The 25,225-nt window shown below is 48.2% G+C and overlaps 1 protein-coding gene and 1 long non-coding RNA gene across 3 annotated transcripts in view; one reads left to right on the top strand and one right to left on the bottom strand.

Moving 5' to 3' along the window:
• The first annotated feature begins 663 nt into the window (after positions 1-663).
• Positions 664-23,980, top strand: LOC114695485. Its single transcript, XR_003734873.2, has 3 exons — positions 664-791; positions 4,580-4,660; positions 23,152-23,980. It is a non-coding gene; the product is annotated as an uncharacterized LOC114695485 (long non-coding RNA).
• Pcsk6 (proprotein convertase subtilisin/kexin type 6) overlaps positions 10,813-25,225 on the bottom strand; it is a 192,111-nt gene continuing 177,698 nt past the window's right edge. For both annotated transcript variants that reach the window (XM_028872818.1, XM_028872817.1), the window contains 4 exons: positions 22,963-23,066; positions 17,695-17,824; positions 13,541-13,653; positions 10,813-12,251 (listed from right to left, as the gene is read on the bottom strand). In XM_028872818.1, the coding sequence (XP_028728651.1) occupies positions 12,154-12,251; positions 13,541-13,653; positions 17,695-17,824; positions 22,963-23,066 (445 nt within the window). In that variant the 3' untranslated portion in view covers positions 10,813-12,153. The remainder of the gene's footprint in view (positions 12,252-13,540; positions 13,654-17,694; positions 17,825-22,962; positions 23,067-25,225) is intronic.

A 25,225-nucleotide genomic window follows, 5' to 3' on the forward strand; every position in this document is an offset into this window, starting at 1 on the left:
AGGGGAGAGCAGGGTAAAATGGGAAATGGGGAGGGACAACTAACACTAAAGGCCTTCTGAAAAACCATATGGAACCTTAGTACTACTGTAGAAGCTTCCTAAAATATGTATGTATAGGAAAGGGATCAAATGGAGTCACCACATAATGGGAGAAACAGTGCCCTAGCTAGATATCTTATGCTACCAAGTAAAACCTCCAGTGCCCAGGGTTACATGTAGTTTACTCCTTGTTCAAAGTGCATTATAATGCAAATGTTACAGAAGTAACCCACCATTTTGATTCCATTCCATGAGCTGAAACCCATACCTGACACTGCTAAAGTGGCCAAGTTCTGAGACTAGATAGGTCATGGGCGTAAGGGAAAACCTACTATTTTTTCTGCTAAAGGAACATAGCAGTAAAATAATGCCTAATGAGATACTGCTATCCTCAGAGATCAGTGCATCTCTCAGTCCTCATCAGAGAAGCTTCTCCTTTCAGTAGATGGGAACTAACACAGAAACCCGCAACTGGACAATGTGCAGAGGGTGAGGGCCTTTGGAGCACTCAGTCCTAAATGGGATGTCTCTATCAAACCCTGCATTAGTCAGGGTTCTCTAGAGTAAAAAGAACTTATAAAACTCTCTCTCTCTATATATATATATATATTTATTAGAATCGGTTACAGGCTGTGGTCCAGCTAATCCAACAGTGGCTGTCTATGAGTGGAAGTTCCAAGAATCCAGGAGTTGCTCGGTTCACAAGTTGGATGTCTCCGCTGTTCTTCGGTATATGCAGGATTCCAGAAGAAGTAAGCTTTAATGCTGGTGAAGGAATGGACTGGCTCTCGAGGGGTAGAGCAAGCAGGCAAAGAGAGGGGCTTCCTTCTTCCATGCTCTTTATATGGGCTTCCAGCAGAAGGTGTGACCCAGATTAGAGATGAGTCTTCACACCTCCCAAGGTTTACACTAAAGGTGTGTCTTCTCACCTCAAAGATCCAGATTAGAAGTGGCTCTTCCCACTTCAAATGATTTAACTCAGCAAAATTTTGTCACAGGTGTGCTCAGCCATTTTGTGTGTGTGTGTGTGTGTGTGTGTGTGTGTGTGTGTGTGTGTGTGTGTGTTTTAGTTATTTCCAGATGTAGTCAAGTTGAAAACCAAAATATCCATCACAAACGTCAACCTACAAGGCTCAGGGATCTATGCAGAAGAGGAGGCAGATAGAGTCTAAGAGTAATAGGATGATGCACATATGAACTCACAGAGGCTGTGGCAGTATGCACAAGGAACGCCCAAGTTCAAGTTAGACAGGGTCCTATTATTGAAAGGGGACAGTGAACAATAGGTCCCACTTCTACCCAAGAAGCTATTTGCAAGTTATACCTATTGGCAAAGGGAAAATCAGTTTTCTCCAATGGTGTAGATGTATCCAACCGTCTTATTAAATAAGAAACACAGAACCAATGCAAAGAAGAAAGCCAAGAGGTCAGAGCTAAGAGCTAAAACCTTACCCTTCCTCTTGCGGTGGTCCTACCTCTCCGAAAGAGAGCTACTTCCTGTGTTAAAGTCTTTATAAAGACTTTTGGTTCTGCCTTCTCATTGGTTGTAAACCCAACCACGTGACTGCCTCATCACTGCCTTTCTGTACAGACCTCCAGGTCTTCTATGGTTGGTATTGAGATTAAAGGCATGTGTCTCCAATGCTGGCTGTATCCCTGAACACACAGAGATCTAACTAGCTTTGCCTACCAAGTGCTGGGATTAAAGGCGTCCACCACCACCACCCAGCTTTCCTATGGCTTGCTAATAGCTCTGACCCCCGGGCAACTTTATTTATTAACATACAAATAACATTTTAGTACAAAATAAAATATCACCATACAATGGACTATCGAACTGTTAGTATTCTGACCTGCCCCTTGGAGACCAGCCCAGTGTCCTGATGTCACTTTACATTAAAGCCCCCTTAAGAGAAAAAAAACCCTCCCCACCTCTCTCTCCCCTTGCCAGAGGCAGCGCACCTCTCTCTCCCTCTCTCTTTCTATATCTTTCTCTCTCTTTCTTTCTTTCTTTTTTTTTTCGAGACAGGGTTTCTCTGTGTAGCTTTGCGCCTTTCCTGATCTCTCTCTTTCTTTTCTCCTTTCCTTCATTTCTCTCCCCTCTCCTCAAACCCCAAAATAAACTTGTCATGTGTGAGTAACTTTCCACTGTCCGCTGTGCCTCTTACCCGCTGAGGGGCACCTTGGCTCCAAAACCTGCCAAGGCCTCCTGCACCAGCCTTATCATTCATTACACAAACCATGATCCAGGCCAGGCCCCACGTCCAGGAGTAACTGGCCAACACAAAATGAACCTGGGGTGGTTTGAATGAAATGACCCCCATAGGCTCATATGTTTGCGTGTTTGGTACCCAGTTAGTGGTACTGTTTAGGAAGGATTAGTTGTGTGTTAACTTCGGCTATGCTGAAGGTTAGTGGCTGTGCCCTAATCTCCTGCTATTTCAGCCAGCAACTGCAACTCCACAGTTACTGGCCTGCTTCTCTAGCAGCAGCCTGGCCCCTCAGGCTGCAGCCTGGTGGGAATCCTGTTGCTGCAGGCACCGACTCTGCCGGTGCTGCTCAAGGTAGCTTTAACTAAATCTCTATTGCTTTATTTATAAATAAGACTCGAGATTCAAAGGCTGGAGTAAAACCCTTCGAGCTCAGAGAGGCTGGGTCGCAATTAGCTAACCTTCCCTCCTTGCTGGAGTCTCCCAAAGACCCTTGCTTCCGCTTGGCAAACCCAGAAAAAGCTGAGCCACTCGGGACCTACTTCCTGTGTCTCTCTATCTCTCCCGGATGCCCTCTGATGCTCTATGATTACTTCTTGTCAACCAGTTGCAAACGCAGCCTCCTGACCAAAGACTAATTTTATTTAACCAATGCCAATGCAAACTCAGGGTTCGAAGTGTGATTTAATATCCCCCGACAGTGGTGGGCTTGTTGGAGGAGGTGTGTCACTTGAGTTGGGCTTTGTGGTTTCAAAAGTCCACACCAGGCCTAGTCTTAATCAGTCACTCTCTCTCTGGCTGCAACGTGCAGATCAGAAATGAGATCGCAGTTACCACTCCAGTGCATGCCAGCCTGCCTGCCAGCACACTCCCCACCAGGATGAAAATGGACTAACCCTCTGAGACTGCAAACAAGCTCCCAGTTAAATGCTTTCTTCTGAAAGTTGCCGTGGCCAGGTTGTCTCCTCATAGCAATAGAACAATAACTAAAACAGAGGTCCATGGTGTGTTTGTGTGTGTGTGTGTAAGTGCACACATGTGTGTGCGTGTGCACCCACACGTATGCTTTTTTGTTTCGTTTTGGCATTTTCTCTTACTGTTGTTTTGTTTGTGTTTTTTCTTTTGAGAGAGAGAACATGAAGTTCGGTGGGTAAGGAGGTAGGGAGGGATTGGGGGAGGAGAAAACATGATCGAAATATTGTTTATGAAACAAGTAATGATGAAAATTAATTTATTTTCTGTGTGCAGCCACTGTGGCACATATATGGCAGTCAGAGGACAACTTTTGGGAGTCGGCTTTCTTCTTCCACCAAGAGAATCCTGGGGACCTAGCTCAGGTCATCAGATTTGGTGGCAAGCACTTTATCCACTGAGATTCTTGCCAGTGACCACATTCTAATTATTACTTTTTGCTATATTAAAATATAGTTGATTTTTGTATATTGACATCATATCCAGAAACCTTGTTTAATTTCCTTATTAATTTGAACAGCTTTGTAACTATTCTTTTGGTTTTTTTGTTTGTTTGCTTGTTTTTTGTTTTTTTTTTTGTTCTTTTTTTTTTTTTTCTAGATAGAATTTCTCTGTGTAACAGTTCTGGCTATTCTGGAACTCTCTTTGTAGACCAGGCTGGCCTTGAACTCACAGAGCTCTGACTGCTTCTGCTGGGATTAAAAGCGTGTGCCACCATACCCAGTCATAACTATTTTTGATATTTTACACATATTATAAAATTAAAAGCAATAAGTATGATAATTGAGAATATTGGTAGTTAAAACATCATAGAATACCTTATATGCTATGTGTGTGTGTGTGTGTGTGTGTGTGTGTGTACATGTGTGTGTACACATGTGTGCTAGAGTATGCGTGCATGAGGCCAGAGGGCAGTTTTGGATGTCATTTCTCCACAGCGGTCACCTGTTTTTTGAGACAGTGACTTTAGCCAGACTGGCCTCTGAAGTGCTGAGATGTTCTTCTTGATAAGCAATGCCCTCTACAGTGTTTGAGGGAATCATGGACATTATTTCAGAAAGTTACTCTTACATTGTTCAGGAAAATTTTTTTGTGTCATGTAACTTTTCTGTAAGTGTGTTTCAATTGTTTAAAAATTAAAAAACAATGAAATGAAGCCGGGCGGTGGTGGTGCACGCCTTTAATCCCAGCACTCGGGAGGCAGAGCCAGGCGGATCTCTGTGAGTTCGAGGCCAGCCTGGGCTACCAAGTGAGTTCCAGGAAAGGCGCAAAGCTACACAGAGAAACCCTGTCTCGAAAAACCAAAAAAAAAAAAAAAAAAAATGAAATGAAACAATTCAAACTTTGCTTATTTCCAGGATGAACCACCAGGTGGAGTCCTTGGACTAAAGAGCTGATTTTTAAGACCTTGAAGTAGATCTGGGGAGCTCTGAGAGGAGGTAAGGTACAGGAAAGAATATGATAAAAAAATATTCTGTATGAGTGGCAAGCATTTTGGAGGAGCCCAAAAGATCCAGACACTGGACACTGAGTTATTTACATGGTTAGAACTTGGCTCTGCTTTGATTGCGACTGGGCCCTGGTTCTTTCCCTTTGGATAAGAAAGTATTTAATTTATTTTTGATTTATAGGAATCCACAGTAAAGAGCTTTGGGAGCTTTATAGAGACTTGGGATTTTTAAAGACTGAACTTTTAACGTGTTGGAATTTGTAAAGACTGTGGTACTTTTAAAGTTTTTATAATGTAATATTAATATGAGATCTTGGGGATAACAAGAAAGGAAAGGTTATGCTTAGTAAACTATCAACATGTTTGTGTATCAAGTTGATAAGGGGTCATTTGTGCCAGCTAGTTTTTATGTCATCTGAGAGGAGGGAACCTTAATTGAGGAAATTCTTCCATAAGATCAGGCTGTGCTGATGGTCTTACATTCTGTTTTTAAAAAGCAGGTTAAGCCAGGTATGATGGTGCTTTAATCCCAGCATTTGGGAGGCAGAGGCAGGCAGATTTCTGTGAGTTCAAGGTCAGCCTTGTCTACAGAGTGAGTGAGTTCCAGGACAGCCAGGACAGCCAGGACTGTTACACAGAGAGACCCTGTCTTCAAAAACCAAAAAAAAAAAAAAAAAAAAAAAAAAAAAAAAAAAAAAAAAAAAAAAAAAAAAAAAAAAAAACCAAAAAAAAAAAAAAGTAAGTTGAACAAGCAAGTTGCTTACAAGGAGCAAGCAAGCAGTTCTCCACGGCCTCTGAATCAGAGCCTGCCTGCAGATTCATGCCATTTGATGAGTTCCTGTCCTGACTTCCTTGGATGATGAACAGTGATGTGGAAGTGTAAGCAAAATAAACCTGTTGCTCCCCGAGTTGCTTTTGGTCATGGTGTTTCACCACAACATTCATCACCCTAACTAAAACAGAAATTGTTACCAGGAGTGGGGTATCTTACTTTAGTAAACAAATGGATGAAGTCAAACTACAGGTGGGTTCTGATATCCTTATGACTTTTCAAACATTTTTAATTACATTTCCTGTTGCTAAGCTTTCTCAACCTGAGCACTACTGGCTTTCTAAGCTCATACTTCTTGCTTGTCAAGCCTTTGTGTACACTGTGGGGAGCTTAGTAGCATTCCTGGCTTCTACCTGAGAGATGGGAATGGATTCCTGAGGTTGTCAAAAATGTTTGCAGACATTGCTGAAGATGCTCTGAAAAACCAAACTCTGGCCTGGTTGAGAACTTTTGTTTTAGCTAACAAGACATTCTTGGCTGTCACTTGGTTCCCGCAGGAATAGGGAATCCTATAATAGTAGACTCCATAGGAAGGCTAAGAGACATTTGTTCACTCTTAGTGTGGCTAGTCTGTGTGGTGGTTCGAATGACAATGGCCTCCATAGGCTCCTATGTTTGAATGCTTGGTCCCTAGTTGGAACTGTTGGGGAAGGATTAGGAGGCGTGGCTTTGTTGGAGGAGGTGTGTCACTGGGGATGGGCTTTGAGGTTTCAAAAGCCCATGCTAGGCCCACTCTCTCTCTCTCTGTCTCTGTCTCTGTCTCTCTCTCTCTCTCTCTCTCTCTCTCTCTCTCTCTCTCTCTCACACACACACACACACACACACACACACACACACGCACACTCCCTCCTGCTTACAGATCAGGATGTAAGCTCCCACCTACTGCTCCAGCACCATGCTTGCCTGCCTACTGCCAGGCTCCTGCCATGATGATCATGAACTAATTCTCTGAAATTATAAGCAAGCCCCCAAATTAAGTACTTTCTTCCATAATTTCCCTTACAACAATAGAACAATAACTAAGATGACCCATGATTCTGTTATTTAAAGTAAAATCCATAAACATACTCTCCCTAATAGTGTTTGATAATCTGTACCTTGAGAATGGACACTTGTGAACAGGTACTGGATATGGTCAGCTCTTTGCTATGTGCAGTGATAGTAGTGCCAGGGATAAAAGGAACCATGGCCTCAAAATCCTGAGCAGATGTTTTACCACTGAACTAGACCTAGCCCTAGTCAGTCTATTTTAAAAAGATGCCATTTAGGGGCTGGAGAGATGGCTCAGTGGTTAAGAGCACTGGCTATTGTTTTTCCAGAGGCCCCGAGTTCAATCCCAGCAACCATATGGTGGCTCACAACCATTTATAATGAGATCTGGAGCCCTCCTCTGGCCTGCAGGCAGAACACTGTATACATAATAAATGAATCTTAAAAAAAAAGATGCCATTTAGTCACTTCTCAACCTCCCAGCCCCTGGATGAGCCAGCCTACACACTATGATGTGAGTAGGTGTTTGTAAGGCTATCTGGTTGGCTACTTGTACTTGGTGTTCTCTGGGACATATGAGCTATACAGGTGTGCTCTCTGTTTGTCTTTCTGTCTGTCTGTAGTGGGGATTAAACCCAGGGTCTCATGCATCACATGCTAGGTGACCACTCTTCTACTTAAAACATATCCCAGGTTAGCTGCTGTGGAAGAATCTTTGTACACTGTAAATATGTATTACTATCTGGTTAGTAAAGAGCTGACTGGCCTATAGCTGGGCAGGAAGAGATTGGGCAGGAGAGCGAGACTAGAAGGATGTGGGAAGAAGAGCAGCCGAGTCTGAGGAGTTGCAAGCAAAATGCAGATGAAGCAGGAGGTGAATATGCCAAGCTGAAAGAAGGTACTGCCACGTGGCAGAGGTTAGATAAGAAATATGGGTTAGTTTAGGTTGTAAAAGCTAGTTAGTGACAGGTTTAAGCTATTTGCTGAGCTTTATAATTAGTACAAAGTCTTGGTGTGGTTATTTGGGAGCTGGCCAGTGGGATGAAAAACTCCGCCTATAGTTGGCTTTCTTTCCCCCCCCTTTCTTCCCTTTCTCCCTCCTTTCTTTCCTTCTCTTTGATGTAGGGTTTTTGTCATACAGTCCAGACTGGCTTCAAATTTGAGATTCTCCTGTCTACACTTCAGGAATGGTGGGGTTATAGTATCTGTCACTATTACTCAACTTAGTGAACAAAGAGCTGGCATTTTTGATGCTTGAGTTCTAGAGCAGTGGTTCTCAACCTGTGGTCATGACCCTTTTGGGGGGGCCAAATGACCTTTTCACAGGGGTCACCTAAGACCATTGGAAAATATATTTATATTAGATTCATAACAGTAGCAAAAATACAATCATGAGTAGCAACAAAAACAATTTTATGATTGGGGGTCACGACACCATGAAGAACTATATTAAAGGGTTGCAGCATTAGGAAGGTTGAGAACCACCTTTCTAGAAGCTGACAGCACACTCCATAATTTACTGGTTTTAATTCAGAGGTAGTTTTGATGCAGATAAAGGGAATGGATTCATATTATCATTCTAGAGCTTCACTTGGCTTACACTATATCCAGACCTACCTTCTAACAATGTACTTGCTAACCTAGGACCCTGACCCGCATGTGTTATGTACCATATCTTATTATATATATATAATGATAATAGAATGATAGTGATAATAGAATATCCTATTCTAAACAATGCATCTAACCACCTATGACCCCCATCTACATTGGGCTACATGCACACCCCTCTCTGAACAGTAAAATAAGTTCCTCCTCTCCCTAACAATTACCAAAGTTATACAAATCCTTTTCATCCATATTCCAGTTTGTGTCCAGGTACAGAAGGTAGGAGCAGATCAGGCTTGAACGGGTTTGGGATACATTAAAAATAAGGCAAACTAAGTCCTCTCAGTGAACTTCCAGGAAGAGTTCCCCATTGACATTTTATTCCTATGTATAGTTGTTATGCATATGATTAAATCAGATGAATTATAGGAAGGGCCATATTCAGTGGGCCTATGTAATCCAAATATGTCAATCAGAACAGAATTATTCCCACTGTACTCCTTAGCAAACAAACTCTTGTATTCCATGAAAGGAATCTCCAAGCAAGAACAGCAACTGGGACCCTTTACGTACCTTCTCAACTCATGTAGCCTTTTGTCAACATTGACAGATTGTTTTTTGGTTTTTCAAGACAAGGTTTCTCCGTGTAGTTTTGGTGCCTGTCCTGGATCTTGCTCTGTAGACCAGGCTGGTCTTGAACTCACAGAGATACACCTGGCTCTGCCTCCCGAGTGCTGGGATTAAAGGCGTACACCACCACTGCCCAGCCCAGATTATTTGACCTATTCTATTGCTTTGTGTAAGTTGTGATACTTTTGCAAATCAGTGTGAGTCCTTATTTCAACTCTTTAAGAGGCCAAGAACCTGGAAACACGCAGTCCAGACCCTGACCACTGTTAACAATTTCATGGGGGAGTTGATGTCCTTAAGGCTATTTCTCCACTCTGGATACAGCATTCCAGACACACCCTCTCACTCCTTCACAGTCTCACACTGACAACCCTGCCTCACCTATGTTTGGGCAGACCACGCTGAGCTGTCTGTCCCCTTCTTGAGAGCTATGTATCACTCCATTCCTCTGTCACAGAGCCCTCTGTGCACGCTATTGTACAAGCAGTTCCTGTGGCCATCACTGTGCAAGACAGCCTCAGCAGAGTCCTGTCCCAGGCAAGCAGAGCCAAAAACCAGCCAGAAAGTTAGTTCAGGGACTGAACTAACACCAGCTGCACTTGGGAGATGGTGGTGGTCTCTTCATTTGTCCTACCATCAGACAAGCAGGAGACGGGGAGAATGGCATGGATTTAGGGAAAATGGGGTCCAGGTGACAGTGCTCCCACAGGGGTCCCCAGGCCCTGGGACACTTGTTTCCGGAGTTCTGAACCAAGCTTGGATTTCAAAAGCATCGCTCATCCCTGACTGCTTGTGTTCCTTCCCCAGTCCACTCTAGCTGGTGCCCTTTCTTTATCCACACCCAGGGGAGCCTACAGACAAGCTTTGGGCCTCACAGGCCAGGATGAAGATCCCGAGAGACATGTAACCCATGAGTGTAGGGATTTCAGTAGCTGTGCAGGAGGCAAGTTGTCATCCAGTTAAATGACACTTGGCAGATGTAGGTGAAGGGCCTCAGGGTCCAGTGACTCTAGCTGGAGAAGCTTTAGTCCCTTTACCCAAACTGGCTTTGGGGGTGCAAAGAGGGTCTCTTATTTTTAAGTTTTACAACTGTGTGCTTACATATATGTGCATGAGTGTTTGTGTACCACAGTGAGCATGTGGAGGGCAGTGGATAACCTATGAGAGTTGAGCTTTCCACCATGAGGGTTCCAGGTATCAAACTCGGGTACTCAGGCTGGGAGGCAAGTGTCAGCTCCCATAATGAAGTTCTCTTTGACAAATGATGCCCTTGAGTTGTAACTCTGGGTTTCACTCTTTACCATATGTCAACATTTGCTAAAGCCCTTTTTGGGTGTGGTGGTTAACACTGTCAACTCAACAGGGTCTCAGATCACCTTAGAGACAGGCCTCTGGGTGTGTTTATGAGGGATTATCTAGACTAAATTAGCCTCTGGATATGTCTGTAAGGGATTATATAGATTAAATTAGTGAGGTGGAAAACCTATCCTGAAGGCTCCCAATACCATCTCATGGGTTGGAGTCCCAGACTGTGTATAAAGGATAAAGTGAGCTAGCGTAAGCATTCATCGTCCTGACTGTGGATACATACAGCATAACCAGTTGCTTCAAGATTCTGCCACGTTAAGATTCTGCCACATGGCTTCCCTGTAATGATGGGCTATTCTTTGGAACTGGGAACAAAAACAAATCTTCCTCCTAAAATTACTGTTTAAACATTTATTTTATTCTACGTGTGTGCTTTGCCTGAATGTACGCGTGCACATCACACATGTTCCTGCTGCCCACGGAAGTCAGAAGACACTGGATTTCTTGGAACTGCAGCTATATACAAGTTGTGAGGTGCCATGGGGGTTGCTGGGAATTGAACCCGGGTCTTCTACAAGAACAAGTGCTCTTAACCGCTGAGCCATCTCTCCAGCCCCTTAAATTGCTTCTTGTCAGATATTTTGTTAAAGCAATGAGAAAAGTAATGAATATAGACATCAAACAGATCAAGAAACCAGAGAGAGAGAGCTCCATTTCATCCACTGGCCAGGACCAAGGCTCAAAGTTTTATCTTGGAAAGAAATACAGGCTCCTTTGCAATGGGATGTTAACTCTTTTATTAACTCAGGGTTAACATTAGATTTGCTTCACTGATTTCTTATTCGAAGTTGTGGATTCAACAGACAACAGCTGGGTCCTTGCCACCCACAGGTGGCAAAACACATTTTTTAGTCAAGAGAGGGGAGCGGAACAATATGGAGAGAGACAAGGTTGGAAAAATTTAAGGCAAATGTTATTCCCATATTAAAGGGAACTGATCAAGCAGATCTGCGCATTTCAATGAAAATATATGAAATATTTGTCAAAATAATTAACATCGGTAAAAATTAGAACACGTAGCTTATAAAATGCCTACATAGGCTTGGCAGAAATCAATCCAGCTATATCATGTAGGCTCGTACTCTACTGGACCAGAGCAGCATCCACCCGAGAACAGAGTCCTGAGAGCAGAGGCCGAATGCACTTGAAAAGCAGTTGTGTGATGGGGAGGGCTGATTAGTGATTCAGGGGCTGGCTTTGCATGTCTGGGGAGGAACTGCTTGGCCATCAGGTGTCTTTTGGCTAGCCCTAATTACCTCCCTCGGATGGATCCTCCTCCACAGGCTCTGCATCTGGAGATGGCTGGTGGCTCAGGCCCCGGAGGCCCCAGGAGGCCCCGGAGGCCCCAGGGACACAGGAAGAACAGTCCTGAGGCTAGCTCGGCTCCCTCAGGAGAACGCTGAAGAGGGAATGATCTGTTCTGGTTTGGTGCTGGACCTCTGAGGCGGTGGCTGCAGTTTTGGAAGGAGCTGGCTACATTGACATAGATTCTGTCCCCAGTGGTCATACATCTTACGCCCTGAATCCTCTTTTATTTACAGTCTGACCAAACTGTCCCTTGGGCTGTTTGGTGGCCAGTGACACGTGGGTAGGAGGAGGCTAGGCCCTTTATCATAGGTCAGGACAGCTGAGGGACCTGCCAGCCAGCTCGGTGAGATTTGCCACGGTCACACAAACGTGTGGGAGGGGGGACTCGGTGTGGTGCCAGGCATCTCTCTTTTTCTGCTTTGGTCTTGAAATCTCAGTAAACTAGGGTCCCAGAAGCCACTCTGAAGCTGCAGCTGTAAGTCTCATGATTCATTTTGTTCCCATTTGGAGTTCGACTTTAGCCTGCAGCCAGCAAGCAGAGTTTGGGGGGCGGTGTTGCGATTTTAGCCACATGTCCTCAAGGGCCACCTCCACCTGGTTCAGGTGCTGAGAGATGCCACAGCAGGAGATCCAGCTGTCAGATGCAGGGCCACCCCAGGAACAGGCTATGGCTGACCGTCTGGAGGAAGGTGGTCGGGCAAATGGGCAGACGGGAGGACCCTGCCCTCTGCGGGCGGCTGGTGCCCCTACCCAGCCAGGAGGCAGGTGCGGCAGCAGAACTGGATGAAGAGCTTCCGTTCACAGAGCCGGTTGGACTTCACCATCTCACAGAAGGTCTCATCAGCTGGCGGCAGGAAAGGAGAAGGGGGTCAGCCTTTGGGTCCTGCTAAGATCTAAGCATTCTCCATGTGCCAGGCACTGATGGCGCACCAGGCAGGGGGCACAGTCCCTTAGGAGACATTTCAGTGCAGAAGTCCGGTGAGGCCCAGGTGGCACTGGGGTACGGAATCTCTGCTAAGTTTAAGTGACAAGGGGCAGGGAGTTCCTGAAGGGGCTGGGGGCGGTGAGATGGGGGTATGCCAGAGGGGTCCTTGGTGCTCATGTGAGCCTCTTCCAGGGCACTGCTGGGAGCTGCTTAAGAGGAATGGGGTGGGGGGTGGAGACAGGCGCAGGGCTGGAGCAGAAGGGAAAGCAGGCGTCAGGAATATAGTCGAGGGGACATTCCCTGGGAGGAGGTGGAGGGAGAAGACCGGCAGGCAGGACTCAGTGGCGGCAAGGTGGGGACAGCAGTGGAGGCTGGTACTACACCTCTGCCTTGTCACTAGGGAGCAGGCGGTCCCATGGCTGCCTCACCTTCTGGGGCTGGATACATAACCTGAGCAGGGGCTTCCTGAACAGGAAGCCCCCTGGGCGTTGAAAGGACAGGATTTTGCAAATTTAAAAAATAAACAAGGCAAGTGGGTCACCTGGTAGTCAGGACACCATGCCACATTATAACCGGGGATTACCTGTTCACCCTTGGACACATGGAGTGGCTGGATCCTTCTCCTGCATATGGATGTGCATACTCAGGATATGGTATCCAGCACTGGCTCCATGCAGCTCTTCCCTACTGCTTGCTCAGTCTGAGTCCCCCTTCCAAGACACAGCAACCTGAGCCTGTATGAGGCCTCCAGGACAGAGGCCTCTGCTGACCCTCCTCCTGCCGGCCATCCCCACCATCTTTGGGACTCTTCTACGTTTCTATTTTCGTAATTTGTCCTCCTACCCCACCCCCACCCCCCACCATCTCCTCTGCAGAGCCAAGGCCCTCCCACAGCACAGCTGTAGACAGCTGGGGTCCCTATTGCTGAGCACGGGGCCCAACTCTGTCCTTCCAGTCCCGAGGATGAGGTCCTCCAGGCCTCCTGGTGCTGACCTCTCCTGGGGGGAAGTCGCTGCACTCAAGCTGCCTTTAGCCTCCGTCAGGAGAGTGGGAACGGCATACAAACCAAACCCCGTTTAAACCACGCAGCCAACTGGATGGTCAGACAAGTCAGAGCGAACACCCCTGCTCTGGCCAGGCACGCCTGCGCGTTGTCTTCTGCTCGCCGATCCACGGGCAGCTCTGAGGGCCGTGCTGTGGGCACTCACCGTTGCTGCACGTGTGGTTGGTGATGCAGGAGGTCCCCAGCTGCGCGAAGCCAGCCTTACATCTGCTGCAGTTCCTGCTGGAGCCCTCACAGCTCAAGCAGTTTTCGTCACATCTGTGGGAAGACACCAGCTCCTCCTGAGGTTTGGGGGAAAAGGCCCTGCTCTGTGGGGCTCCCCATCCCAGAACCTCCCAGCGTATCCTCCCAGCGTATCCTCCCGAGCCCTCAGCCCTGGTTTCAGGGGAGGAATGCCTTGACGTGCTTTGAGTGTTGGCACATCGTTCTTGTTCATCCTCTCTGTTGCCATGGGAAGGCAAAAGCTGCCATAGTCGGGGGGTAGGAGCACTCCCAGGAGGGGAGGCCGGGCCTTGTTCTCTGAGACTCTCTGTGGACACTAGTCCGCTTCCCACATGAGCACGGGCCTCCCACAGCTTCCAGCTGTGCAGCTGTGGTGGCTGTAGGCTTGGGGTAGAGGACACACTCTGCTTGGGGCCATGACAAAGCTGTTTCTGGAGCTGACCCCAGAACGTCTGCCACTGAGTTAGCTGAGCATGCTTGACTGATACATCTGCCTAACCTGGGGAGGGAGTAGTCATATTCCTATTCCTGCTCCCAGACAGTCCTGACCCAGCCTGGCCCCTCGGTCCTGCTAATTAATTCCCAGTGCTATGACTTCAGGTCACAAAAGTGGACCGCACCTGGAGTCCACACTCAGCAGTCTCGTGGGAACATGGGCTCATTTGTACCTGATCTGTGGGTGCTCTGTGCTACAGTGGTAAAGCTAAGGAGCTCTGATGGGCAGGCCCTTGCAAGCCTGAGTTATGTATGGATGGCCCTTGACAGAAACAACTTGGCTTGAGTCTGCATGGTTCCCACCCAGGGCTGTGTGTGTACCCAAGCTGTCTTGCTGCCTCTGTTGCTATTTCCAGCTCCAGGTGACCAGGACTCCACAGAGGCTCCTATCTGCTTCCCACTTCCCTTGCTACTGTCACTTAAGGGTGGAACAGGCCTGGGGGATGGGGAGAAGCCTAGCTCAGCCATGCTTTGGCCTGCCCTAGGGGATCCCATGTTTAAGACAGATGACTGCCGCCACCTATGTGAGGCCTTCAGTGATGAAACGCCCCTGGTGGGTTTTAATCTGAGTTACAAGAAGCCCTACTGCAGCCTCTCCTCAGCCTTGATGAGGTGGGTGTTTATTCCCAATGCAATGGAGGCCGCTGCACTAGCTAGAGCTCGGAGCCCTGGTTTCAGATCAGCGTGTAAGGCGCACAGGGAACCACTTTCAGGCGCTGCTCCCAGACTACAGGAGCACTCTACTGTGCAATTTTGGGAAGTCCCTGGTGTCTGGTTCTAGCCACACTGTCTCCCTGTAGTACCCACAAGGTCCCGATGACACAGGTCCCCTGGAGATCTTCTTGGCATCTTTCATGGCCATGCATGCCAGGCTAGCCATTTCAAAAGATGTCAGTTGTCTGGGAGGCTCAGGGGCCCAGGGACGACCCAGGTACTGGCCGAGTGTTGCCTCAATCATGAATAGTGACGGTATGGAGTAGGCTGCAATAAGAACCCCAGCCAGACACAGCTTGGCTCTTCACATACTGCTCACTGAGCTCAGCAGGATGGCAGGTGCTTCTGTTTTCTGTTTCTGCAGTGAAAACTGCCAGTAAAAGATCCCATCTGAGCAAGTCCGGGTTCTGCAGCCAGAAGGCCAGGCAGGCTCAGCTGGAGTATTTGCACCGGTCTCTGGAGGCCCAGATGTGATGCTGGCCACCCCGAGTGCTCATTTGCAGCTTGGGGAGGAAGAACTGAGCATAATGCTTCCCTGAGAAAGAGATGATATCTCCCATACCCCATTCCGCAAACGCCTCCTGTCTCCTGCTTCAGACTGTACCGGCACAATACTGGCAGAGGTCTCCAGGGCAGGTGGGCTTTCAGGATACCTATGGTTCTTCTGTAGTACCGATTTCACCTCTAAAACACCGTGCCAAATTTACCCTGCCAAATTCTGGAGGGGGAGCTGTGCTCACCACAGACCTCTCTCTCTGTACCACAGCAGGAGGCACCCCCTAGCAGGAAAGAGTGGGGCATGGGGCCACCTGCTTCAAAAGCCCTCGTCAAGCTTCAGGCTGGGTACAAATTAGGCAGGCAGCATACTCTGAGGACTTCTGTACCCCCCGAGGAGTCGGGAGACCGTCGAGGGCTGGGGGAATGAGTGGTAACTCTACCCCTGGAGCAGCACCCCCAGAGTTGTTCAGTTTCTTCCAAGAGGTCCTTGCTTGGGAGCAGACGATCCCTGTACTGAGTCTTGAGCGTGGCTGGAGTTCTGAGACACTGCCAGAAACGGCCGCCTTCAGCTTCAGGCTTCAGCTGCCACCTGTCTTCTTTGTATTCAAGTGAGCACCCAAGCAGGCCTGTGCCGTTCTGCCTTCCACATCTAGCCCTCAGACGGTTATGTGTTCCCTGTGGCCTCCCTGGCTCTTCTGTAAGGGAAGCATGGTAGCAGGTAGCATTCCGGAGCCTGAAGGATGCCCGTGGCTTGCCGGCAGCTGTGCCTGCCTGAGTTGGGAGAGGCATCCAGAACCATGTGTTTTCTCTCTTAATGAAAGGTTCAGATTTATAGAGGCTCTTCAGGGCCAGAGGTTCTGTGAGGTGCAATCATGTGAAGCTCTGATGCTTTATGGCTTGGGGTCTGTGCAAGGCGGCTGGGAGGTGTTTCTCCAGGATGTGGTCTATCAGCTCCAAGCCGAGGCTGAACTCCCCTCTGGGGCCGTTGCCGTCCCCTCAGATAGAAACTAGTACCCAGGAACTTCTGCCCAAGGAGCATCTGTGGGCTGGCCTCCCTTCTGTCTCCTAGAGGCTGCAACACCATGGCGTCTGGATGCCACAGTCAGCATCCCCAGGAGTCTGGGGCACTTGACAAATGAAAGTGATTATCATCGTTAAGTTCCATGCTGTCCCTGGGCTGCTGTCCTTGGTTTAATTACCAGGAAACCAGCTGGCTTGTGAAATGAAAGGTTTACTGCAGACAGCTGTGTCCACGGCCCTGCGCACAGGACTCAGCATGGCAGGAGGAGGTGGCTAAGTTCCCTGTTTCAAACCAACCCAGCAGGATGCTGACCCTGGTACACACGTAAGACACCTCCCCCCCCCCCCCCCCCCCCCCCCGCCACCGACCCCTCTTTTTCAGTGCAAGGACTTGAGCTCGTCAGTTCAAGTGACAATATCCCAGGAGGCAGACCCCACTGTGGGCTTTGCCTCTGGGAACGGGAGCTGGCCATGGACTCTCACCCCCGTCCTGACACAAGTGTCCCAAGACTGGCTTTGCTCAGAGCCTTTTGCAGATTGAAGTCCCCTACTTCCGCTTCCCTCCAAGACCACCCTCCATTGCATCGGCACCGCCACCTTCAAATGCCTCCCTGTTGCTCACACACCATATTCTGCCTTTCCGGTTCCTGGCCTGACCTGGCACAATTCCCAGCCAGCCAAGGGCAGACAAAAGCGCACGTCTGCTTCTGGAACAGCCCGTGTCCCACAGTACGAGGGAGCACTCACAGGTCCAGTGGCACTCACCAAGTGTGTGCACTCACGGGAGGGATGGAAAGAGAGCAAGAGGGTTAAAACATAGGTGTAGTGTCAAAGCCACGGCTCTGCCATGAGGCCATGACCAGGGTTGTTTCGTTTTGTCTAAAATCTCTAACTGAGGAAAAGTGTTAACTCCCATGCATTGGTTGCCTTGGTCACCTACAGTGGGAAAGCATCCTGCATCGTGGCTTGCATAGGATTGCCCTGTACCACCTGCTACAGGGGAGGGCCGTGTGGCAGCACCTTGTTAATTCTGTTTCCTGTCCTACCCACTGCTACCCGGGGCCTGCATATGGTAAGTGCTTCACAAATAATTAGGCATTAAGAGGGGTTGAAGGCTGCCAGCTGGCTTGCGACTTTGGCAATCACTGACTGTAGGCATCCCTCCCTCAGTAAATGGTTTCCTGTTTGCCCTCTGCACCTACAGCAGCGGGTGACGAAGCATGCGGATCCCCTAGGCTCCAGGGAAAGTGACGCCACACCTGCCCATCCAGCTGCTCTTTCTGCAGTGTCCAGATGACCACTACCCCCGGCCCCCCCCATCAGCCTGGGCCACAGCCCGGAAGACCATACCTTCGACACACTTTGTGGGGTAAGCCAGGCATCTCCTCTGGGTAGAAGCCCTCACCACATGCTGGCACACATTTCCAGTCTTGGAAGTGGAAGCTTTTTGCACAGTGGATACATTCTTCTCTGCTGGGCCCTGACAGGTGAGGAGAAAGAAGCAGATGTCAGGGACATGTCTGGTGTTCTAGAACATCTGTGGGGGGTCTTCGGATGTCCCCAGGCCACCCACACAGCTGACACCCTCAGTGAGAGCTGGCTTCGTGACTGGAGGTAGATCACGGTCCCCTCCTCACAGATGGGAGCACCAGAGGCCTAAGCTGAGGCCAGTGAGGTGCTCTACCTGGGCCGTCATGACTGACTTTGGTTCTGTGTATTTCCGTGTAGCTTTTGGCTAGAGTCAGCGCAGTAGCTCCTCAGCAGGTGCAGTGGCCAAACTGAATCGTACTGGGGGTGTAAACCACAAACGTGCCAGATTTTAACTGTATCACACCAAAGTGATGGTGTATGAGGGTCACTGGGTTAAACCGGGCATGGCACCCAAACTATTTCCACATGGTTCCTACTTCTCTAAATGTGAATGAAGGTAGATGTCCAGTTGTGTGTGTGTGTGTGTGTGTGTGTGTGTGTGTGTGTGTGTGTGTGTATGTGTGGCTTTGAAGACATCCTCAGGAATACTGCCTCTCTTTTGAGATAAGATCTCTTTTTGGCCTGGGGCTCACTAATTAGGCTAGGTTGACTGGCCAGTGAGCCCAGGGCTCCTCCTGTCTTTGGGCTTCTGTAATGGACAAGAATATCCATACGGAGTCTCTTTTTCCTATGGTGTGGTTGTGCGGCCAACCCTCAGCCCCTCAAATTGGAATTCTCTCAGGTTTATCTTGTTTTTGGTCAGAGATTCGCCTCACGCTTTGGGCAATCTCCGGCCTACCCCCCTGCCCCCAGTGTTTGTCTCTGGAGAGCATCTGCAGGTCAAGGTGGCAGATGCACTGGGAGGGGGTCACTCTATTGTGGGACTCGGGGACTATCGGTGCCTGACACTGTCCTGTGCCTCATCTACTCGACTGCTAGCCCTGCTGGCCCTCCTCCAGCCTCGGTCCCTCTGACGGGAACGGATGCTTGTATCTAGTCGAATGCTCACTACTTTTTTTGGTGGTGGTATTGGGGCTCACATATGTAAAGTGTGCACATCACCACCAGGCAATACCTCTAGATAATGCTCAGTCTATTAAACCTAACTAACAGTTATTAAGAGGTGGGTGTGGTGGTGCACACTTATAACTCCAATGCTCAGGATGCGGAGGCAGGAGGATTATAAACTTAGGACAACCTACTGAGTCCTTGTCTTCATTTTTAAAAAGTTGATTAAGGATTAAAAGTGTATTACAACATTGCCTAACATGAATGAGGATCTGGATTTTATCTATCTATCTATCTATCTATCTATCTATCTATCTATCTATCTATCTAGTTTTGGTTTTGGTTTGTTTGTTTGGTTTTGGTTTTTTGAGACAATGTTTTCCTGTGTAGTCCTGGCTGTCCTGGAACTCACTCTGTAGACCAGGCTAGCCTCGCACTCACAGAGATCCACCTGTCTCTACCTCCTGAGAGCTGGGATCCAAGGTGTGTGCTGCCACTGCCCAGCTGCAAGGCTTAATCCCTACCACCAGAAAATAAGAAACTAGAAAAAATGTTGGCTGCAGGTTCAGTTGGGAACAATGATAAAACCCCAAAGATGAATGGTGGTATCAGTCCCATAACAATGTGTTTGAGCGTAATGCCACTAAACTGCACATCTGAAAATGGCCACACTGGGATGGCAGGCAGAGTAAGAGTGTGAATAATAGGTATCAAAACAATTGCAGAGGAGGCATTGTTCTAATGTGCTTGTGATGTCTTGACTGTCAACTCGATTGCATTTAGAATCTCCTAGGCAACACCTCTGGCTTCTGTGTGAGAGTGTTTCCAGAGAAGTTTAACTTCTGTCAGTGTGGGAGGCACCATCCCATGGGCTGGGGTGCTGGACTGAATAAAAAGGGGGCGTGGAGAAGGGAGCCGGCTGAGAACCAGCGTTTGTCTCTCTTTGCTAGCTGTGCATGCAGTGTGGCCAGCCGACACAAACCCCTGCTACCGCTGCCACCGCTGCTGGAGGCTTTCAGGCCACCATGCCTTCCCTGCCACGCTGGCTGACACCCTCGAACTGTGAGCCAAAATAAACCCTTCCCCACGTCGCTTTTGTCAAGCATTTCACTACAGTATTTTGCTAGTGGAAAAAAAAAAAAAGCAATGGAAACAATTCTGTAGCAAGAATAGGGCAACTATAGCATACAGCATTCAGTCATGCTTCCAGATAACTAGAAGAGTTCGGGGTTCCCAACACATAGAAATGTTAATATCGGGGAGACGGAAATGCTAATGACCTTGACTTGGTCATCACACATTGAATACATGCACTGAATTATAATAAGGAGCCTCAAAAATCAGTACAGATATGTCAACTAACTTTTTTTTTTTTTTTTTTTTAAACTGGCAGTGGCAATACATGCCTTTAATCCCAGCACTTGAGAAGCAGAGGCAGGCAGATCTCTGAGGTCAAGGCCAGCCTGGTCTACAGAGTGAGTTCCAGGACAGCCAGGACTATACAGGGAAATCCTGTCTCAAAAAACCAAATAAAATAAAATAGTAAATAAACAAAAAAAATTTTTAAATGATTAAGATGGTAAGTTTTATGTTATATGTAGTCCGTTAGAACAAAAAATGCTGATAAGCACATTTTCTATGAAACTACTTTCACAACTACTAATTATGAATGTCATGTTCAAATTCTCTCACGGGTTCCATTCAGTCTTTGCAGGCTCCGGGTGCTTTAGGAGCCCCCCACAGCGTTAACGGTAACAGCTCAATGGGCTATGCTTATGCTAAGCCATCATGCTAGGCCTGGTACAAATAGAAATACAGACAGCCTCGCTCAGAAGGCAAGAAGAACATGTCGTGAGAAGTGCTAAGGGAGAAAGTAGCTCTTTTCCTTTGAAACCTCTCTGGACCTGTCATATTTTTTCACTCCCGATTTCTTACTGTGCCTTCTCAGGTACAACCACCCCAAGGGCCTTGGGCATCCTAGCGAGCATGTAGACATGCCCACTGGCTGCCACTTGTCCTGGGAGGGTAAGTGAAAGCGGGCACTTCCCTCTCTCATGAGTCGACTCATCAACCCTGAGCCAGGGATCACAATCGCAGTGCCAGGATGCTCTGGGCACCGGCAATGGAGATGGCCAAGAGTCTCCCTCCCACAAAGCTCAATGTACTTGGAACACGGTAGGCTAGGCCACCATGCTGTACCAAAGATGTCACCAGGCACAGGTGCTTCTAGGGAGACCACACCTGACATGGCACAAGGGGTTTCGGATGACTCTGAGTGGGGAAGAGAAGGCTCTGGCCCTGGTCGCTGCCTTGGTTACACATGTTCTAGGGAGGTTAGCAAGAGCCCAGGTAGAGGGCCTGGGGAAACATGGCGAATCCCTCTCTTCTGAGAGCTTTAGAATTACCTGCTTTGAACTGAACTCTTGGAGTGACGGAGGAGATACAGGACTGAGATAAGAAAACCACAAGTGACTCAGGACAGCCACTGGCTGCCAGACAGTCTGGGGACGCTGAGAAAGATGAGGGAATTGAATGTTTGAAATCTAAAGAGCTATAGACCACAGGCCTGAATGCTATGGATTCAGGTGGCTCTGACATTTAAATAGGTGGCACTGGAGATGCTTCTTAAACAACCCGGGTTAAACCAGGACTAAAAACAGGAAATAAGGGCTGGAGAGATGGTTCAGTGGTTAAGAGCACTGACTGCTTTTCCTGAGGTCCTGAGTTCAATTCCCAGCAACCACATGGTGGCTCACAACCACCTGTAATGAGATCTGGTGCCCTCTTCTGACCTGCAGGGACACGTGTATACATAAACAAATAAACAAACAAACAAAAACAGGAAATAAAAAGGCAGCAGGGCAACCGGGTAGAAAAGATTCTTCCTAAGGTTAAGCCTTCCGGGCTTGTCTGAGGATGGGGTGGAGGAGGGCACATCTCCCACAGAAGGCCTAGGGTCAGTCCCAGCCACTGCTTGTGGATGCTGGGATCTCTGGAATGTCCACTTGGGTAGCACAATTGATAGCTCCACGAGGCTCACGTGGGACCATACGGAGGATGACAGTGCCTGCCTCCTGGCATTTCTAATAAATGGCTTTGTGGCAAATGAGATTTGGCTGAGATCTAATTTTTATACTGTCACTGTAGCAAAAACTCCATCTAATGTGACGTTCTTAGAAGGCAGCAAAGTGCTGGGGGCAGGAAGGGAGTCGTGGAGAACGCTTCACCTGGAACATATCTGTGCACATAACTCACGATGCATGCGGATGACTGCAAAATGAAACCCAATAAAATGAATGAAATCTCTGCTATATTCTGCATAAAATCTGTGCCCGGAGACATCTGTGCTATAATCTCGGCGGGGAACTATAATGCATGTAAAATTGTTTATGGCAGTCTTTTCCTCTTTGAATAAAAACGTTCAAAATAAGTGGAGATGGGTACAGAGAACTGAAGTTTTGTTTTATCGCACCCTGCCCGGATCTGTCCCCACCCCTCTCTGAGTCCTCTCAATCTTTATGGTGCTGCATTTTAGCTTAATTCTGCAGCAAGAGCAGAGTTTTAATGCAAGCCAGCTCACGAGCTGCTAAACATCCTTTATTACTTGCCTAAAAGCATGGCTGTTTTTAAGGCTGGGAAATCTAGGCAGCTTGCTAAGAGTGGGTCTTTGCATTTTGGGTTGTTTTTGTTTTTAATTAAAAAAAAAAAAAACTGTTGGTATCAGGTACACAACAAACTCAACATCTCAAATATCTTCAAGTGTGTAGTTGGGTGGCATTACTAATTCACTAATTATTGGTGAGCAGCCATCAGTGCCCTCTGTCTGTGGAACAGTTTTCATTTCCCCTAACTTGCATTGCTGTACTCATTAGACAGTAACCCCTCTCTCCCTCTCCAGCCCTAGGAGGCTGGGAGGCCCTTTGTGTTTTTATAGTCTATTCCCCCCCCCCACATTCTACATGGGAGGCAAATGCTCCATCCCTGAGCTACACTTTAAGCCCCCATGCCTTTGAGTTTTATTCTGTAATAAATGCAGAAACCTGGAGTTACAGAACTTCCTGGATTTCAAGATAGCCGGCCTATTCACCTTGGTGACCATGCATGCTGTTGTCCAATGAGACAAAAGCCTTGGCAGCTTACCCACGCAGGTTCGGCAGGTGTGATGGCACTCCCCACATCTGATCAGCTCAGAATCGAAGTAGGTGCCCGGTTCACAGTCTGGAATGCAGCTGCCCCGTGCGAGGCTGGTAAAAAGAAAATAAGGCCCATTTCCATGTGTGTTCCAAAATCCTAATTAAATTATGATCTGTCCTCAAATGCTTTTCACAGGAGGAAATGAACGTTATCAAAGAACTGCGCTTTGTGTCACTGGATGTTCCCAGCTAATGAAAGCTGGCAAAGCTGTCCCGAAGCCAGCTGGAGGTCCAGGGGGGGCCTCCATCCTGGTGCAGGAGGAAAAAGCTTCCAGCCTTCTCCTACTCTACAATGACTTCTCTCCATCGCTTTCCTGAAACCTGAGTCAAAAACACCCCATTCCCCCGGAGCACTGGAGTATCGAGCGACTGCCCCTGTGCCAAGCTAGTTCCAGCTTACTGGCTTGAGTCCGCAAAGGGTCTACATTTGTGTGTGAGGAGGGTAATGGCCACAAGGCTAACCCAGTCCTAGCTCTGCTCTGGTTTCTTCTTTACCTAAAACTCCCCTGCTTTACATGAACTTGAGACAAGAGTCCCTCCTGGCAGCTGGCAGCCTGCTACACGTGGCTTCCTTTCTCACCTCATCAGTGCCTGCATATCTTTCCCTTAGCCAGGCAGCCCACAACGCAGCCTGGCGGACACAAACTGAGCTATACCACTCAGGATCTGGCTCCACCGCTTCCCAGCTGTGCAACCCCAAGCAAGCCAGCAGCACCCCCCCACCCCCCCCACCCCTCCCCGCTTCCTCCTGGTAATTGGTTCCTACAGCCTAACGCTGCCTGGAAGACCCCACCGAGCAAATACATAGAACTGTTTGGTGTCTGGCACACAGCAGTGTAAATAAATGTCACCTACTATGATTTCTTTGGTTCCTGGGATTGTACTGTGTCTGATGCACACGTTTTAAATGGGTTTGCCGATAAACAGATTGAGCTCTGCTCTGGGGTGCATCTGTCAGAGCCAGAAAGTCCTGCTGTGATGTGATTTATAATTAGAAATATATATTTAGGCTTCATCCTGGCACAGAGCTCCAAGGCTCTCGAGAATCAGTAGTGGTAAGTGTCACTTTGCATGCTAATAAGGTGACTGGTAGCTGTTGGCTCTTCAGTAGCTTCCGGCGGGGGGCTGGTTGCCAGGTGAACAGACCACTGATCAGAGAGCAGGACTTTGCAACCCCACCACCCCAGCCTCCGAGGAGGTGAAAGAGACTGAAGGTCAAATCGGTCGGTCACCAGTGATGTTAACAGTAACTCAGGCCTCCATAATGCAGTCTCCATGGCAACTCCAAAGGAGATAATTTAGAGTTTCCAGGTTAGTGAACAAGAACATATACACAACTCAGGAGGCTGAGGCAGGGCGACTGCCATGAGTTCAAGGCCCAGTTTGGCTACAAAGAACACATCCATCCACCTGCTGGGAGGGTGCTGCACCCAATGCCATGGGAACGGAAGGTCCTGTGCTCTTGACTCTGCCAGTTGGCTATGTATACTACTACTCCATCCACTTCCTTTGTAACACCTGTACAATAACCAGCTAAAGTAAGGGACGTGTCGCCCCGTTCCAGGAGCAGGTGTAGCAAAGCAATCAAAACCAAGGGGAGGCTGGGGGAACTCTGACAGCCAGCTGGAAGCAAGGGTGGTTTACAACCTGAGGTCTGGGAGTAGCCTCAGAAGTGGGGCCAGCACAGGGAACTGAGTTCCCCACTTGTGGGCTATTCAGTTAGGTTTATGGGATATCCAGTGGGTGCCCACCCATCCATGTTTTGATGAAAAGAGGGTAAGTGTGCTGTGCTGCACATGTCAACCCCCCCCCCCCAGCCCCGTGTTTTGGGGTGATGCCCACGGGGTTGTAAGCTCCTCTCCACAGATGGCAGGTGCTCACCTGGGACTTTTTCTCACTGTGGGTGCCAGGGCCACCATGCAGCACTGCTAAATCATGTTTATAAGAACTGATACTTCCCTGGGAACCCCTGTGTTTATCCCCCTAAAGAGATGGATGGCCAGGAGGCGGCAGCCCGGCTGTTCTCTCACAGCTGTGACGTGACAGCAATGATTTGAAGTCACAGCTGAGGAGGAGATTGGACAATAAAAGGAAGCTTTCTGTGGGTTATGGCTGGCCACGTCTCCCTGCTCTGCTTGTGCTCTCCTATGAAAACTTTTTATTACCGCAACCAGCACACCTGCCCAGTGATCTCTGCCCAAGAGGCACTT

Source organism: Peromyscus leucopus, chromosome 1 (assembly GCF_004664715.2).
Source record: "Peromyscus leucopus breed LL Stock chromosome 1, UCI_PerLeu_2.1, whole genome shotgun sequence".
Classification (NCBI taxonomy): domain Eukaryota; kingdom Metazoa; phylum Chordata; class Mammalia; order Rodentia; family Cricetidae; genus Peromyscus; species Peromyscus leucopus.